The sequence below is a fragment of the Leucoraja erinacea genome, chromosome 11 (assembly GCF_028641065.1).
Source record: "Leucoraja erinacea ecotype New England chromosome 11, Leri_hhj_1, whole genome shotgun sequence".
Taxonomy (NCBI): Eukaryota; Metazoa; Chordata; class Chondrichthyes; order Rajiformes; family Rajidae; genus Leucoraja; species Leucoraja erinaceus.
Genome location: NC_073387.1, coordinates 7029210 through 7045494, shown reverse-complemented (window position 1 = coordinate 7045494; position 16285 = coordinate 7029210). Strand labels below are relative to the sequence as shown.

The 16285-nt window shown below is 43.8% G+C and overlaps 1 protein-coding gene across 1 annotated transcript in view; it reads right to left on the bottom strand.

Moving 5' to 3' along the window:
* adam19b (ADAM metallopeptidase domain 19b) overlaps window positions 1-16285 on the bottom strand; it is a 155991-nt gene that overhangs the window by 47049 nt on the left and 92657 nt on the right. The window contains exons 6-11 of the mRNA XM_055642611.1: window positions 14797-14986; window positions 12388-12453; window positions 8940-9011; window positions 7178-7344; window positions 3416-3500; window positions 1681-1820 (exon numbers count right to left, since the gene is read on the bottom strand). Coding sequence (XP_055498586.1) covers window positions 1681-1820; window positions 3416-3500; window positions 7178-7344; window positions 8940-9011; window positions 12388-12453; window positions 14797-14986 — 720 coding nt within the window. The remainder of the gene's footprint in view (window positions 1-1680; window positions 1821-3415; window positions 3501-7177; window positions 7345-8939; window positions 9012-12387; window positions 12454-14796; window positions 14987-16285) is intronic.

Here is a 16285-nt window from a genome sequence, read left to right as displayed (position 1 = left end):
AGGCTTGATTCTGCACAGGTCAAAGGGAAACTGCACTATTTGTTCCATGGCCTTGGAGGATGACATCTCCATTCTCATACTCACATCCACATTAAGAGCTTAACAAACCTAACACTATCCTTCCCACCCCCTCCTGTGGGTTTCTTTCAAGGCCAGAACCTCTGGTCACAGTCTAATCTTTAACTCCCCTCACAAACGCCAGCCCATTCTCCTCCCCATGAGAAGATGCCTCGAGTCCTCCAACACCACACTTGGTGTTATTGCTTTGTCATGACAGACCCTTGCATTACCCAGCCTCAACAACCTCCATCCCATCACCAGCACCAGCAACTCTATGACCAACGGAGTTAGTGAAGGATATATATTTGTGCACCTAGTTTGCAACGCATATTCTATTGCACAGGTCCTCTTGGGTGCCTTGTGAATTTTGATGCAGGTTCCACATGTGTTGACTGATTGTGCATCCCATGGATAACATGGTGAATTGTGGACGCAGCCCAGACCATCACACAAATCAACCTCCCTTCCATTGACTCCATTTATACCTCACGCTGCCTCAGCAAGGCCAGCAACATAATCAAGGACGAGTTACACCCTCTGCTCCCTGCTCCCATCAGGCAAATGGTATAGAAGTGTGAAACACACACCACCAGATTCAGGGATGGTTTCTTCCCAGCAGTTATCAGGCAACTGAATCATCCTACCACAAGCAGAGAGCATTCCTGAACTACTACCTACGTCATTGGTGACCCTTGAACTCTCCCTGATCAGACTGCTGGCTTTACCTTGCACTAAACGTTATTCCCTTATCTCTACACTGTAAATAGCTCGATTGTAATCATGTATTGTCTTTCTGCTAACTGGTTAGCACGCATCAAAAGCTTTTCATTGTACTCGGTACACATGACAATAAACTAAACTGAATATGCATTTAGACCATCAGAAGCATTTCTAAGCTCTTGTTTTTGCTCTCTTGACAAACTCCACTCCCTTATTCCTCTTTCCATGCCTGCAAATTGCCAACACAAAGCCAATCTCGGCTTTGTATGCGATTTCGAGTTGAGCTTCCAATCACACGCACGTCCCTCTCCAAGACCTTTCACCTGGACGTGCCTATGGTGTCCTGACTCTGATACCACTTCTGCTTATCGGCTGCTGAAACATTCATCCATGTCTCCATTACCTCTAGGCATGACTATGCTAGACCTTCCACTTCCTTTAGACATGCTATCTTCCCCATCTCTGCTTCTGGTCATCCAAAACTGTATAACAGTGTATATATTTTATCTCCCTCCAGGTCTCATTCAACCTTCACGCAGTGTTGACTGGTACCCATCTGACCACATCTCTGTGTTAGAATCCTTCTCCTCGTAATCCAATTATTCCACGGCCTTGCTCCTCCTATCTCTGGAACCTCCTCTAGCATTTGGAGATCAGAAAATACTGAAACATACATCAGACCAAACACTGTCAGTGGACACCAAAATATTTCAGGGACTAGAAATTCCATCAAAGAATTTATGGGCACAAAGGTAAGACGTTTTTCTTCTTCTGGAACTCAAGGAATATGTGTCCTCTTTGTACACAATAATGTGGTGTATTTCAAAGGTTATTTGTCAAGTGTAATCTACACACAACAGCCACATCTCAGACACCATCTCAGCCACGCCAGGTCCTTACCCCGTGGCTGCAGCCATGATACACCCTCCATCCTCTGGGCGGGCTGCGCAGCAGCCATCTGCATCATGGCTCATCCCAAAGTTGTGCCCCATCTCATGGGCCATTGTAGCAGCAACACCAACTGCACTGTCAGAGTGATCCTGGAGGGAGAAGAGATCAACGGTGAAAGGACAATAGTTACATTCAAGAACTATTTTTATAAACTATCACTTGTGACGAGTTCACTCTTATCCATGATCCACATGTTAAATATCTTCAATATTAGAGTCATTCCAATATTGGAAATGCTGGGAGATGCCAGGTTGCAATGGGAGGAAGAAGGAAACAACTTGCTTTTGAAAAGTGCTTCAAGATGTTTATAGTTTCAATATCATCAATTAAATTGTTCTGAGCTCCAGACACTGTAGGGCAACACACCACCACTTTGTGCAGAACAAGACAGAACGTCAAGGGATATGGGGAGGAACGGGGTACTAATTGTGGATAATCAGCCATGATCACATTGAATGGCGGTGCAGGCTCAAAGGGTCGAATGGCCTACTCCTGCACCTATTATCTATTGTCTATTGACTAAAATGAGAGAAAGGGGTTGAGAGGGAAAGATAGATCAGCGATGTTTGAATGGCGGAGAAGACCTGATGGGCCGGATGGCCAAATACTGCTCCTAGAACCTATGAACATGTGAAGGTACTACACACAGTAAAGATACAATGACTAGATTTTTGTTATTGGTGCTAGTTAAGGGATAAATCTTTACTATTCACCTGCAAAAAGTGATATGCAATTGTTTTCACTCAGTTCCGAGGTTGGTCCACAACCTCATGTGCCAGTGCAACCCTGAAATGTCAGGGTGAATTCTGTGCTCAAGGGTCTGGAGTGGAACCTAAAACCATGGTCTCCTGACGGAGGTGAATGTACTACAGTCTGAGCAAGAGCTCACACCTGAGCCCAGGCCAGTGCCACTGAAATAATTCCCTCACATTCATGACAAAGAGGATTTGAAGACATCTTCTCATCCATTCTCTCCTTGAGCTGCAGCATTGTTAAAGGGAATCAACACATCTCCTCATCTACTTGTCATGCATTGGGTGGGATGGAACAGCTGTCGGAAATGGAAGAGCAGCCTGGCACACACCCGCGCACACACGCGTGCACACACACACATGCACGAGCACACACACACGCACACACATGCGCGCGCACACACACACACACGCGCACACACACGAGCGCACACACACACATGCGCGCGCACACACACATGCACACACACACACATGCACACACACACACATGCACACGCACACACACACATGCAAACCATCCACGGATGAACTTCCATTCTTTCCCCTACTTGTTGTTGCACCGTGGACAATCACAGACAGTTTCCCAATTGAATAACTTTGAGATTAAATGGCAGTATATTTGATAACCGGGGGAGAATGTGATCCAAATGCATTATTTATTTAGCAACTCAGAATTTTAGAATTAACAACCAAATTATATATTTAAAAAAATTAAACCACTAGTCATTAGTATCACAAATTCCCCTAACATTGATTTTCAAAGAGAAGTGAAAACAGTACAAGGAAGCACAAAAGGGAACTCACTAAGTAGAAAGTTTATGCTGTTGAAGACGCAATCAACCATTCAGTTTCATTAATCATTTCAAAACGGACTGGTGTAAAGTAAATCTGAATTCTATTGTGCCAGATCCACCATTGCAATCACTCACCATATTCACACCACCCGACTGATAATCTGAACACATGCCCATCAACGATGCCAAGCCAATGGTCGTGCCATTGAAGGTGATCCCCCTAAATGCAAAAACATTCAGTGTTACAGGACAGGAATAAAGTCAAGGAGGAGAAGAGGCCACTTCTTACCTCAGATTCTTCAATGTTTAAAGCACCCAACCTGTTGCCTTTACAGTATGAGGACAGTTTTCCTAGAATATGCTACAAATGACTTTTGATATGATACAAAACGACAGACCTTTATTTATCCCAGTCGGGAAATTGATCTGCCAACGGTCACAAAACATAAGATACGTGAAAAATTAAAGTGACAAGTTGAAAGGATTGGGGGATGTGCAAAGATTTGGGGGATAGGGGAGTCCCCACGACAGAAGGGGGAGGAGTTGTAGAGTTGTACAGTTTAATAGGCACAGGGAAGAATGATCTCCTGTGATGTTCTGTCCTGCATCTTGGTGGAACCAGTCTGTTGCTGATGGTGCTCATCAGGTTGACCAGTGTGTCATGGAAGGGGTGAGTTGTATTGTCCAAGATGCTCCGCAGTTTGAGGAGCATCCTCCCCTCCAAGACCACCTCCCATGAATCCAATGAGATGCTGCCCAAAGTTATATACCCTTTGGAAAACGGTCAAAGGATTTAGCCAGCAGCCTTGCCTGCCAGAGGCGCATGGCAGAACTTTATCCTTGGACTGGTGCTGACATTGGGTGGCCAGAAATACTGAGGGAAGCCCTCCAATACTGAGACCGACTTGAAAAGAAGCTAGTTTTGTGCAGATGCCCAACATTGTTCATCCCAAGCAGCACGCAATACTGCCAGTGAGTGTAGGAAGGAACTGCAGATGCTGGTTTAACTCAAAGAAAGACACAAAACGCTGGAATATTTTGGTGGGTCAGGCAGCATCTCTGGCGATAAGGAATAGGTGACGATTCGAGTCGAGACCCTTCTCCAGACTGCCAGCGAATGATGCACATTTACATTAATATCAACATTGTAAAACGTGTAGGAAGGAAACTGCAGATGCTGGTTCAAACCAAAGAGAGACACAAAATGCTGGTGTAACTCACCGGACATGTAGCATCTCTGGAGAGAAGGAATGGGTGATGTTTCAGGTCGAGACCCGAGTCTGAAGAAGGGTCTTGACCCAAAATGTCACCCATTCCTTCTCTCCAGAGATGTTGCCTGTCCCGCTGAGTTACTCCAGCATTTTGTGTCCACATTATAAAACAATTCTTCATCCCAGTCAATAGAATGCAAGGATTTCTGAAATGTCTATTGCCAGTGCTGAATTGCTTTACATTCAGTTAAGTGATGTTGTTGCATCAGAACAGAGCAAGCACTGCAGCCATTTTGAGAGCAAACAAGGCAACATCACAATGGACAATTAGGGGCCAAGGCAGTGGGCTAATAACCATGGGCGTGGGCAGTGGGCAGTGGGCTAATAAACGTGGGCAGTGGGCCACTAACCGTGGGCAGTACTCCTTCTGAAAAATCATCCAACAGCATTCACCATTTCCCCCATTTCTATCAGCCAGCCTGACAGATTACCTGTCATCCTTTATAGGAAGAAGCCACATATAAAATCTGATGAATATCCTCATTAATCTATGATTCCATCCAAGATTATATTGGCTCGAAGTTTACCTAATTTCAAGTCATTCAGTATATTATACATCACCGGGGTTTTACTGTAACTTCCTACTTCACAGACTGTAGTACTGTAGCTTGCAAAGGGTTTGTTTTCAAACTGTGTATAAACATCGTGGCACATACACACTATCCAGCTGGGATCATTTGTTACTGATTAGGATAGGACACCTACTGATTCTTCCTCTTCCTGGCACAGGAAGTTGAGTGTGGGAGCAGCTGTTCTTATTTGCAATGCAGCTATATAAACATCTGGAGACTTGTGATGAGTGTAGTTCAACTGCAGGGTCATGCATCTCAATGATAATAGAAGTTGCATTTTGCAAAATAATTAATCTATGTCTAAAGATGCAAAGTCACCAATAAACTAGGGTACTGTCCGATTCACCTCTACCCTACTGCAGACATTGGAGTTTGTCTATGAAACTGGTGTGTACAATGCTGATAACTGTATTCTGCACTCTATATCTTCCCCTTTGCTCTACCGAGTGTACTTGAGTTTGATTTGATTATGCTTATGTATAGCATTATATGATTTGATTGAATAAAGCTCTTCATTGTACCCAGTACACATGACAATAATAAGCCTAAAGCAGTGGTAGGCTGTCCCCTTTGCAAAGCAGTGGTAGGCTGTCTTCAATAGACCACAATGTGTACAAATTGGCTGCAACACTTCTTCCTCGATAACAATCAGTACGGGAGCACCACCAGGCTCTGCTCACTCTATACTCACGATGTGTAGCCAGACACAGTGCGAACTCCACCTTCAGATTTGACAACGACACCACCATTGTTGGGCGAATTACAGATGATGATGAAGTAAGATCGATCGATCAACTGACCAAATGATGCCAGCACAACAACCTGGCTCTCAATGTCAGTAAGGCCAGGGATCTGATTGTGGACTTTGGAAGAGGAAGGATAAGGACCCACAGACCTGTCTATGTCGACGGGACGATGGTGGAGAGAGTCAAAAGCTTCATATTCCTGGGCGTGCCTATTTCTGAAGACCTTCCCCGGACGCAGTTAACTGATGCAATTATAAAAAAGCACATCCACGCCTCTGCTTCCTGAGAGGATTGCGGAGATTCCATATTCTTGAACCTTAAACCTACAGGTGTACAGTAGAGAGCACATGACTGGTTGCATCACATCCTGCTTCAGCAACTTGAACACCCAGGAGCGAAGAACAATGCAGTGGTGAACACTGCCCCAGTTAATCACAGGTACTCACCTCCCCACTGTCAAAGGGATTTACAGGAGTTACTGCCTCACCATGATAGACAGCATCATCAGAGACCCACACCACCCAGGCCACACATTTCACTCCTGCCAACGGGAAGAAAATACTGGAGCCTAAAAACTGTAATGTCCAGGTTCAGGAACACCTTCCATCCTCACAGCCATCAGGCTATTAAACATTACAATCTCCAAATAAGCTCTGAACTACATAGATTTGGAGGCATTGTTTTTATCCTTTTGCACTATCATAGTTTACATAATATACACTTAACTTTTTTTTGTTTATTATATTGTTTACAGATCACAATGTTTAAATGTTCTGTCGTGCTGCTGCTAGTATGAATGTCATTGTTCTGTTTGGGAAATATGACTATGTCAGAGGCAGAGATAGATAGATTCTTGATTAGTATGGGTGTCAGGGGTTATGGGGAGAAGGCAGGAGAATGGGGTTGAGAGGAGGAGATAGATCAGCCACGATTGAATGGCAGAGTAGACTTGATGGGCCGAATGGCATAATTCAGCTCCTATCACTTATGAACTATGAAGCACTCCCAGGTATTTAACTTTACTGTTTTTTTTTAAATTGCTGTTTTATCTTTTTTTTTCCCCTCCCACAAATATGTAATATGTGAATATGTGATTCTGTTCCATTCTGTTTTGTAGTTTTTTTTGCACAATCCGCGAGCATTGCCACTTTTCATTTCACTGCACATCTCGTATGTGTATGTGATGAATAAACTTGACTTGACTCTTGACTCTCCAACCTATCAGTGGGTTTTAGCTGTAGGAGTTACTCCTTCTGCAGCAGAGTAAACGTCCTGGGGCTAAACAAGGAAGATATCTTTGGCACTTACGTGATGAGCTGCGCATTATCATGCTTCTTCTGGACCAGCGCCTGCCGTCTCCATTTCAGAAAGGACCAGAGGGTGCTGTAGGGGTTCTCCTTCACTTCACACATGTTCTCATGAGTCCATACCTCCAGGTGAACCAGTGCAATCCTGATATTGAGTGACCTGTAATACTGAATGAATGAATGTATGAATAAATGTATGAATGAATGATGATTGAATGAATGAATGATTGCATGATTGAATGAATTGATTGATGAATGAATGATTGAATGAATGAATGAATGAATGCATGCATGAATGAATGATGAATGATGAATGAATGATGAATGAATGAATGATGAATGAATGACAAGTCACAGTGAAATTCTTTGCTTGCACACCCAAGGTATGCAAATAGTCACCACATAAAGGGCACTGACAAAGTTACAAAGTATCCCACTCCAGGTTCATCTTTGTTTCCCCCCCCCCCCCCTCCCCTCTCCCCCTCTCTCCCCCTCCCCCTTCCCCCTTCCCCTTCCCCCCTCCACCCCCCCGCTTCTCCCCCTTCACAGTGACCCCCCCCCCCCCCCCCCCATGCCGGGTCCTCCATTGTTCTTTTGAAAGAAACATTCCAGTAAAGAGACAGACTTAAAAAGTAAATCAGAGCACAGGACCTGGTTCTGTGCAGATGCCCAGCATCAGTTATCCCAAAAAGCACTTAATGGCCCGTAGCGGTTATTCTGTCAGCAAAGTTGCTGCACGTTTATTAGCCCTCCAGATTCCACATTATAAAACAATTCCAGTCAATAGTAAGAAAGGATTTCTAAAATACATAGAAGATTATTAAGGGTTTGGAAACGCTAGAGGCAGGAAACATGTTCCCGATGTTGGGACAGGCCAGAACAAGGGGCCACAGTTTAAGAATAAGGGGCCAGCCATTTAGAATAGAGATGAGGAAACACTTTTTCTCGCAGAGAGTTGTGAGTCTGTGGAATTCAGAGGACAGTGGAGGCCGGTTCTCTGGATACTTTCAAGAGAGAGCTTGATAGAGCTCTTAAAGATAGCGGAGTCAGGGGATATGGGGAGAAGGCAGGAATGGGGTACTGATTGGGAGTGATCAGCCATGATCACATTGAATGGTGGTGCTGGCTCGAAGGGCCGAATGGCCTACACCTGCACCTATCGTCTATTGTCTACCCATTGCCATCTCTGGACATTCTGAAATGCTTTACAGTCAATGAAGTTGTGTTAAAATGTAGTCATGATTAGAAAGGGCAACACAGTGGCATAGCGGTAGAGCTACTGCCTTATAGAGCCAGATACCCGGGTTCGATCCTGACTACGGGTGCTCTCTGTACGGAGTTTATACGTTCTCCCCATGATCTGCGTGGGTTTTCTCCGAGATCTTTGGTTTCCTCCAACACTCCAACGACGTACAGGTTTGTCGGTTACTTGGCTTGGCATAAATGTAAATTGTTCCTAGTGTGTGTAGGATAGTGTTAGTGTACGGAGATCACTGGTTGGAGCAGACTTGATATGCCAAAGGGCCTGTTTCCACATTGTATCTCTAAAAATAAACAGAGCAAGGGCAACAGCCAATTTCAAAGCAAACACAGCAAAGATGCATAGGACAATTGAAGGCCAAGTTCTACCATGTGGACTACGCCTACATACACACACCACACACACACAATGCACACATCGGCACACTTTCTTTAGACTCACACATGAATAGAATTTGTACTACAATGCAACATACAAAGACCTCTCACATATATGTTCTCACCTTATCGACATAGTTGGCAGTTTCCTTCAATTTCAGTTTTGTTTTCTCGAGATCCCACTGATGTTTCTGAAACTAGAAAGGCGATAAACTTAGATAAAGATATTGATCGTTCAGCAAAGAGGCTTAATATGGATTAAATTCCAAATTTGGGCAATCACACTGGGCCTAAGTTGGGAGCAGTGTGTGTGGTCCATTTCATCCAATCCTTTCTCAATGCAAGTTCTCCAATTGTCTATTGCAGCTAACTGGTCTTCCAAAATTATTCTGAAGGCATAAGAACAAGAGAATTGTAAGAAAAGGTCCACTCTCCCCCACACCCCTCTCCTATGGTCCCATGGCACAACAACACTGGAGTTGTTGGAGAGGATGTGGAAAGTCTAGGGCCAGAGATCGTAGCCTCAGAATTAAGGACGTTCCTTTAGGAAGCTGATGAGGAGGAATTTCTTTAGTCAGAGGGCAGTGAATCTGTGGGATTTTTTGCCACAGAATGCTGTGGAGGCCGTCAATGGATAGTTTTAAGGCAGATATAGATAGATTATTGATTAGTACGGTGTCAGGGGTTATGGAGAGAGGCAGGAGAATGGAGTACGGAGGAAGAGATATTTCAGCCATGATTGAATGGTGGAGTAGACTTGATGGGATGAATGGCCCAATTCTGCTCCTATCGCTTATGACCTTATGAGTTGTTGACTAACTGTGGACATCAATTTCAACCAAACCACTCTTGGCCTTGATCATCTTTCAGGACAAGCTTCACTTGTCCCTGATCACTCTTTGCACAAAGGAACATCTCCTCCTTGAGTATGAAACAAAAACAGAAAATGCCACAAACAAATCAACAGGTTAGGCAGCTACCTCGAGAAAGAACAACAGAGGTAGCATTGCAGGTTAATGAGTTTATCAGAAAGGAAAAAAAAAGTTGCCTAACATGCTGAATGATTTCATAATTTTATGTCATTATTTCAAATTTCCAGCATCTGCTGATGTATGGATTTTCATTTCCTCTGCTCGTTTTGCCATTTCTGGTTTCTCTTCCGATAAATCTGCAAATGCTGTCTGTAGTTACCTTTTTCAATCCTTTAATATGGAAGGATGCTAAATAAAGTTAGTTTGGCCAGCCTTTATACAGCTCCCAAGACCCAGGAGGCTACCTCTCAGTGAATCTTACAGACATGCGAACCAGATGGTTCATGCTGAGAATGCCGTAGTTGGTGAAACTGCTGCCATGGGAGCAGCCTTGTGCCAAATCCAAGGGAAGAACAAAATGATGGATCACGTTCCGACCTCAGATTAATGGCCCCATGGTCAATAATGCCTCTGCCAAACCATACACATCATTGGGAAGGGAAAACATTTAATAAGGTCAACATTAAAAACGGTGCTGGCTATGATGTTGATGGAGTTTACATGTGGTGGAGGCAAAACCCTTGAACCAAGGCAAGTGACCAGGCACAGCAACCATACTCCATGTCCTCATCTATTCCCTCTCGCCCAGTTTGCAGTTCAGTGACCCCTGATCGGAAGTACATGAAGATCAGGTGAGGATGGTCACAGGCATGGCAGAAGACTTTTATAAGCTCTCTAATGCCCCTGTCCCACTTCGGAAACCTGAACGGAAACCTCTGGAGACTTTGCGCCCCACCCAAAGTTTCCGTGCGGTTCCCGGAGGTTGCATGTGGTTGCCGGAGGTTGCAGGTAGTGGAAACAGGTAGGAAGGCTGACAAAAACATCTGGGAACTGCACGGAAACCGCACGGAAACCTTGGGTGGGCAAAGTCTCCAGAGGTTTACGTTCAGGTTTCCTAAGTGAGACAGGAGCTTAACATATAAAGTTTACCCAGTTTTTTCAATCATTCCAACTGCTGCAGGAAATCTGAAATGATAACTTAAAATTCTGGAGAGTTGTCTGGGAAAACCAAGTTAAGAATTCATCCCCTATACCCTTAAGACCACTAAAGTAGGTCTTGACTACTTGTGTCAGTGTATAATCTTGTCCGGGAACATTACCATCTGGTTTGGGAATTGCTCTGCCAAGGACAAGAAGACTCTGCAGAGAGTAGTGCGTTCGGCCGAACGCACTATGGGAACTTCACTCACCCCCCTGCAGGAACTATACAACAGGAGGTGCAACTCCAGAGCAAACAAAATCATGGGAGACCCCTTCCACCCCTGCAACGGACTGTTCCAGCTGCTACGGTCAGGCAAACGCCTCCGTTGCCATGCGGTGAGAACGGAGAGGTTGAGAAGGAGTTTCTTCCCAGAGGCAATTCGGACTGTAAACGCCTATCTCACCAGGGACTAACTCTACAGAACGTTTTTCCTTCCATTATTTATTATGAAAAAGAATATGTGTGTTATGATTGTGTTTATAATTTGTTTGGTTGTTTTGTTGTTTGTCTTTTGCACAAAAGTCCGCGAGCATTGCCACTTTCATTTCACTGCACATCTCGTATGTGTATGTGACAAATAAACTTGACTTGACTTGACTTGACTAATGGGCAACAGAGAGACAGGGATGGCCATAGAGTGTTACGTTCTCCTAATTTTTTTCATTTATATTGAAATCAGTGAGAAAGAAAATGGCTCCTGTTTTTCTACTTTATACCATTGCAGAAAGTCAACATCTATGCCAGCAAATGCTCTCCATCTTGTCTTGTTTGGCATTGGTATTGGTTTATTATTGTCATGCACACCGAGATGTAGTGAAAAGCTGTGTATATGCGGTCAAATAATCAAAACTTTAAATGAGTCGTACACAAGACAACAGGTAGTGCAAGAAGAAAAATACCAGAGTGCAGGAAATAGCATTACAGCTTTACAATTTGAGAAAGTGCAGATTTTGTTTTCAATTCCCAAGGCCAAGATGAGATAGGTTGGAAGATTGGGACCACACCCTATCTTATGGGAGGACCATTCAGGAGACTGATAACAGCAGGGAAGAAGTTGTTCTTGAAACTGGTGGTACTACGCACCTTCAAGCTTTGGTGTCTTCCATCCGACAGAAGAGACGAAGAGAGAAAGGGACCAGGGTGAAAATGCCATTAACTATGTTGACGGCTCTTGCGAGGCTGGTTTGTGTCAGGGACTAGACGACATCCACAGTGTAGCGTGGATATCTTTTTGCAAAGTTAACCTATAACCTTCTGTCAGTCTGCCACGATTTGTCTTAAATACTGTCATATAAAGTTTCAGTTTAGTTTATTGTCACTTGTTAATGACCACAAGTTAATGGCCACTGAAATTGGTGTTTACCGAGGTACAGTGAAAAGCTTAAGTTGCGTGCTAATCAGTCAGCGGAAATACAATACATGATTACAATTGAGCCATTCACAGAGGACAGATACATGATAATGGAATAATGTTTAATGCAAGATAAAGCCGATAAAGCCAGTATAAAGTCAGTTTAATGCAAGCAAAAGAACATTTTCAAGGAACATTAAGAGCCTTACCTCAGCATAATCAGCCACTAAATACAGTTCCACATACTTCATATCCCTCACCACATCTCTCTTGTTCTGTGCAAAGTAGAATAAACATGTAATAACATGACAGTCTGCGCGTACATCCGTGTATCATCATTCTTATGAAACAAGTGAATTAATGGTCAAATCAGCCAATTCTCTGACGTGACAAATTCTCAAAATTTAGCTTCCCCAATTCATACAGAGGAATCCTGCACACTACAATGTAATATGTTGATTTGGAATCACTCCCTGCATTTTTAATGCCATAAGCTTGTTTCAAGTACAGTGAGTTCTGCTAAAGTTAAGGATGTCGATATCGTGAATTGGACTCAACACAATTGATGAATTAGGGCACAATATTTGTATTACACTATTTGTATAACCAAATTGGTTAAAATACAAATATGATCAGAAATTAAAATATCTACTTAAAAGTTGCTTTGAAAATTGACATAGAAAAAAAGCTGCCTTGCAAAAAAACTGTTTCAGTGTAACCTTTCCACAGCAATCAGTCTCCGAGGAACATAGATGGTCTCTCAGTTTCACCACAAGTGGCCACTGAAGTTTACAAGCATTTTATTATCTTATTACTTGTGCAACAATACTCTATTAAACAATGTGACATACAGTCTTTACGAGTTTTAGCTTGCATAACAATATATAGAAAACTATTAAGACCTATATTTTTGAAAATCCTGCGGGGAAAAAACTTTGTCATTGCGAGTCTGAAATTCTCTCACCTGTAAAAAAATTCTCCCCATTGAAACATCTACTTTTCTAATGCAAGGTTTCTTAGGAACACAACTCTTGAATAATAGCAGAACTTCCTATTTACAGACTAACCAATAAACTAAAATAGTACAGAGGTGATTGTGAATTAGTGATAATTACTTATTTTTCCATCCCCTTTGGTTTATCATGACATCTGGTATACTATTTTTGCCATGTGGTTGTCATAACATGCAAAGGCTTTACTTTTTTAATCTTCTCTAAAGTAGTGATTGCACACTTTAAGATTTGATAGCAGTTTCTGAGGTTGCAGTCTGCATGGTATGGAGGCATAGAGTCACACTGCAAGGAAAGTGGCAGTTTAGCCCAACTTTCCCACACCAACCAAGATGCCTCATCTCAGTTAGACCCATTTGCCCATGTTTGGCCCATGTCCCTCTAAACCTTAGCTACCCATGTACCCAGTCCAAAACTCTGTTAAATAGCTATTATAGTATCTGCCTCAAGTACCTCCTCTGGCAGCTTGTTCCATATACAATACAATACAATACAAATTTATTATCATTTGAGCCCCAGTGAGACTCAAACGAAATGTTGTTTCCACAGCCATACAAACAAAGACACTGTCTTACAGACATACACATAATTAAATTCACACAAACATCCATCACAGTGAAGCCACTGTGATGGAAGGCAAGTCTTTTCTCTCCCCTGTTCTCCGTGTCTCTCCCGATGTCCAAGCCCCAGGCGGGCGATGATGAGTCCCACGGCCATTTTAGGCCGCGCGGGGCGATTTACGGCCCCGCTCCCGGTCTGAAAGTCCAAGGTTGGAGCCCCCACGGGCGATGGTGAGTCCCACGGCCATGAAGCCGTGCCGGGTGATGTACTGTCCCGGTCCGGGTTGTTCCAACCCCGCGACACGGGCTGGAGAAGTCGCGTTGCGGGAGCTCCGGGAAGCGGTCTCTTTCTCTCCTCCCAGACCCGCGAGCTCCCGATGTCACAGTCCACCGGACCTGCGGCTGCGTTGCTGGAGCCTCCGAGCCCCAGGAGTCGAGTCGCAGCAGCGAGTCACCGCCGCTCCCCACGCTCCGAGGCCGGCCAGCCCCACGATGGTGAGTCCGCAGATCCGCAGCTCCGCAGTCTCCCGAGCCCCCGGGTCGTTCAGGCTGGAGGCTGCTCCACGGTGCTAGGCCCCAACGACAGCCGAGACCCGACAGGGAAAAAGTCGGGTCTCCCGGATAGGGAAGAGATTTAAATAGTTTCCCCCCCTCCCCCCCCCCCCCCCCCCCCCCCCCCCCCCCCCTCCCCCCCCCCCCGCCCCCCACATTTACACATTTAAAAATACTATTAAAAAACACCAAGCACTACATTTAACTAGACAAAAAATAAAAAAAAGACAGACAGGCTGTAGGGGCCGCTGCAACGGGTGAGTCGCGCCGCCAACTACAGCCCCTTGTATTTAAACTTGCTCCTCTCACTTTAAACATACAGTATGTCCTCTTGTTTTTGATTCCCCTACCCTGGGTAAAAGACTCTAGGCCACATAAATGTTACTACCCAACCAGCTCAGTACCAGACAGTAGACCATAGTGACCCACAGCACAATGAATAGGTTAAGATTCTGTGTATGACTTTTGCCAAAGCCTGCATTCCTACTAATCTTACCCGGTGATGAGATGGATGAAAATGGCTGGTGAAATCTTTGACCCAGATTTCCTTGTGCTCATTCTGTTGGTGACCACAGGTCCCACTCTTCAGCTTTAGATACTCAGCCCTGTAGATGAGATGTTGGTCGAGACCATCGACATGCGGCTGCACCAAGTAACTGACGTTGGTGTTCAGAACGATCAGTCCCCTACCACAAAGAAATCATTCAATGTACTTCCCGTTATTGGAGAGCAATCATTCATTGTTCAACATCTTACGCCTTCGGGATTAATAGGCCGCAGAATTAGAACATACAATAAGTTAGAAAATGAACGTTTAACTCAGTGATCTAATTTCAAACTGATATGTTGGGCCAGTGTAAGGACCCTATGAGAAATAATTTGGGTAGTTTGAAAGTCCTGTCCCACTGTACGAGGTAATTCAAGAGCTATCAAACTCGTGGTAAGCACGTAGAATGTACGTAGTGGCTACGTAAGAGCTCGTGGTCGTCTCGTAGCGGCTCGTAATGCTAACTGCAGGTACTTGGGAAACGCGGAAACTCGTTTTTTTTCAGTACTGTGAAAAATGTCCACAAGAGCCCCCGAGTACCTACGAACAGCTATTACCGTAATTCTCCAAGTTCGAATCAGGGGAAACTCGGGAGAACTCATGAATTACTTCGTACAGTGGGACAGGCCCTTTAGCCTACCCACTGCTAGGGGTATCATTAAATCAAATGTGTACGAGGGAACTGCAAATGATGGTTTACACCGAAGATAGACACAAAATGTTGGAGTAACTCAGCGGCTCATGCTGCCGGTCCCACTGAGTTACTCCCGCATTTTGTGTCTATCACTAAATCAGACCTGACTTTAAACTGATATTTTCACTTTGTGAGGGCACTGATAGAACTGTCAATGTTAGGAATGGATGTAATGGAAAGGACAACATAGTACAAGATCAACACATTTAATGTAGACAAGCTGGCCTACATATTCTAGCTGATATTCTCTTCCTTCAAGAATAACAGAAATGGATAACAGATAGGTGAAAACAGGGAGGGCTGGCTCACGACAACCGACCTCACTTTTACTACTGAGAGAAACCATCGCAGGTGAATTTTAGATTGATAAATAACTTAGCAGGAACAATAATTAGAAGATGCATTAATAAGTCACATTACCTCAGTTTAGAGTTTAAATCATAAGCACATTTCTCATGAAGGTCCTTACTATTGTAAAGTTGACTAATATATTGGTGGAGGTTTAATGATATTAGTTTATTATCGTCACGTACCAAGATATAGTGAAAAGTTTATTTTGCACGCTATCCAATTAAATCATATAATTTTATATATGAGTTTAATCTAGCAAAACTCAAGTACAAGCGAAGACAAAAATACCGGCGTGCAGAATATAGTTTTTCCAGCATTGTCATATTATGGTTCCAGAGAAAAGGTCCAATGTCTGCAATGAGGTAGGTTGGAAGATCGGGATTACATTTTAGC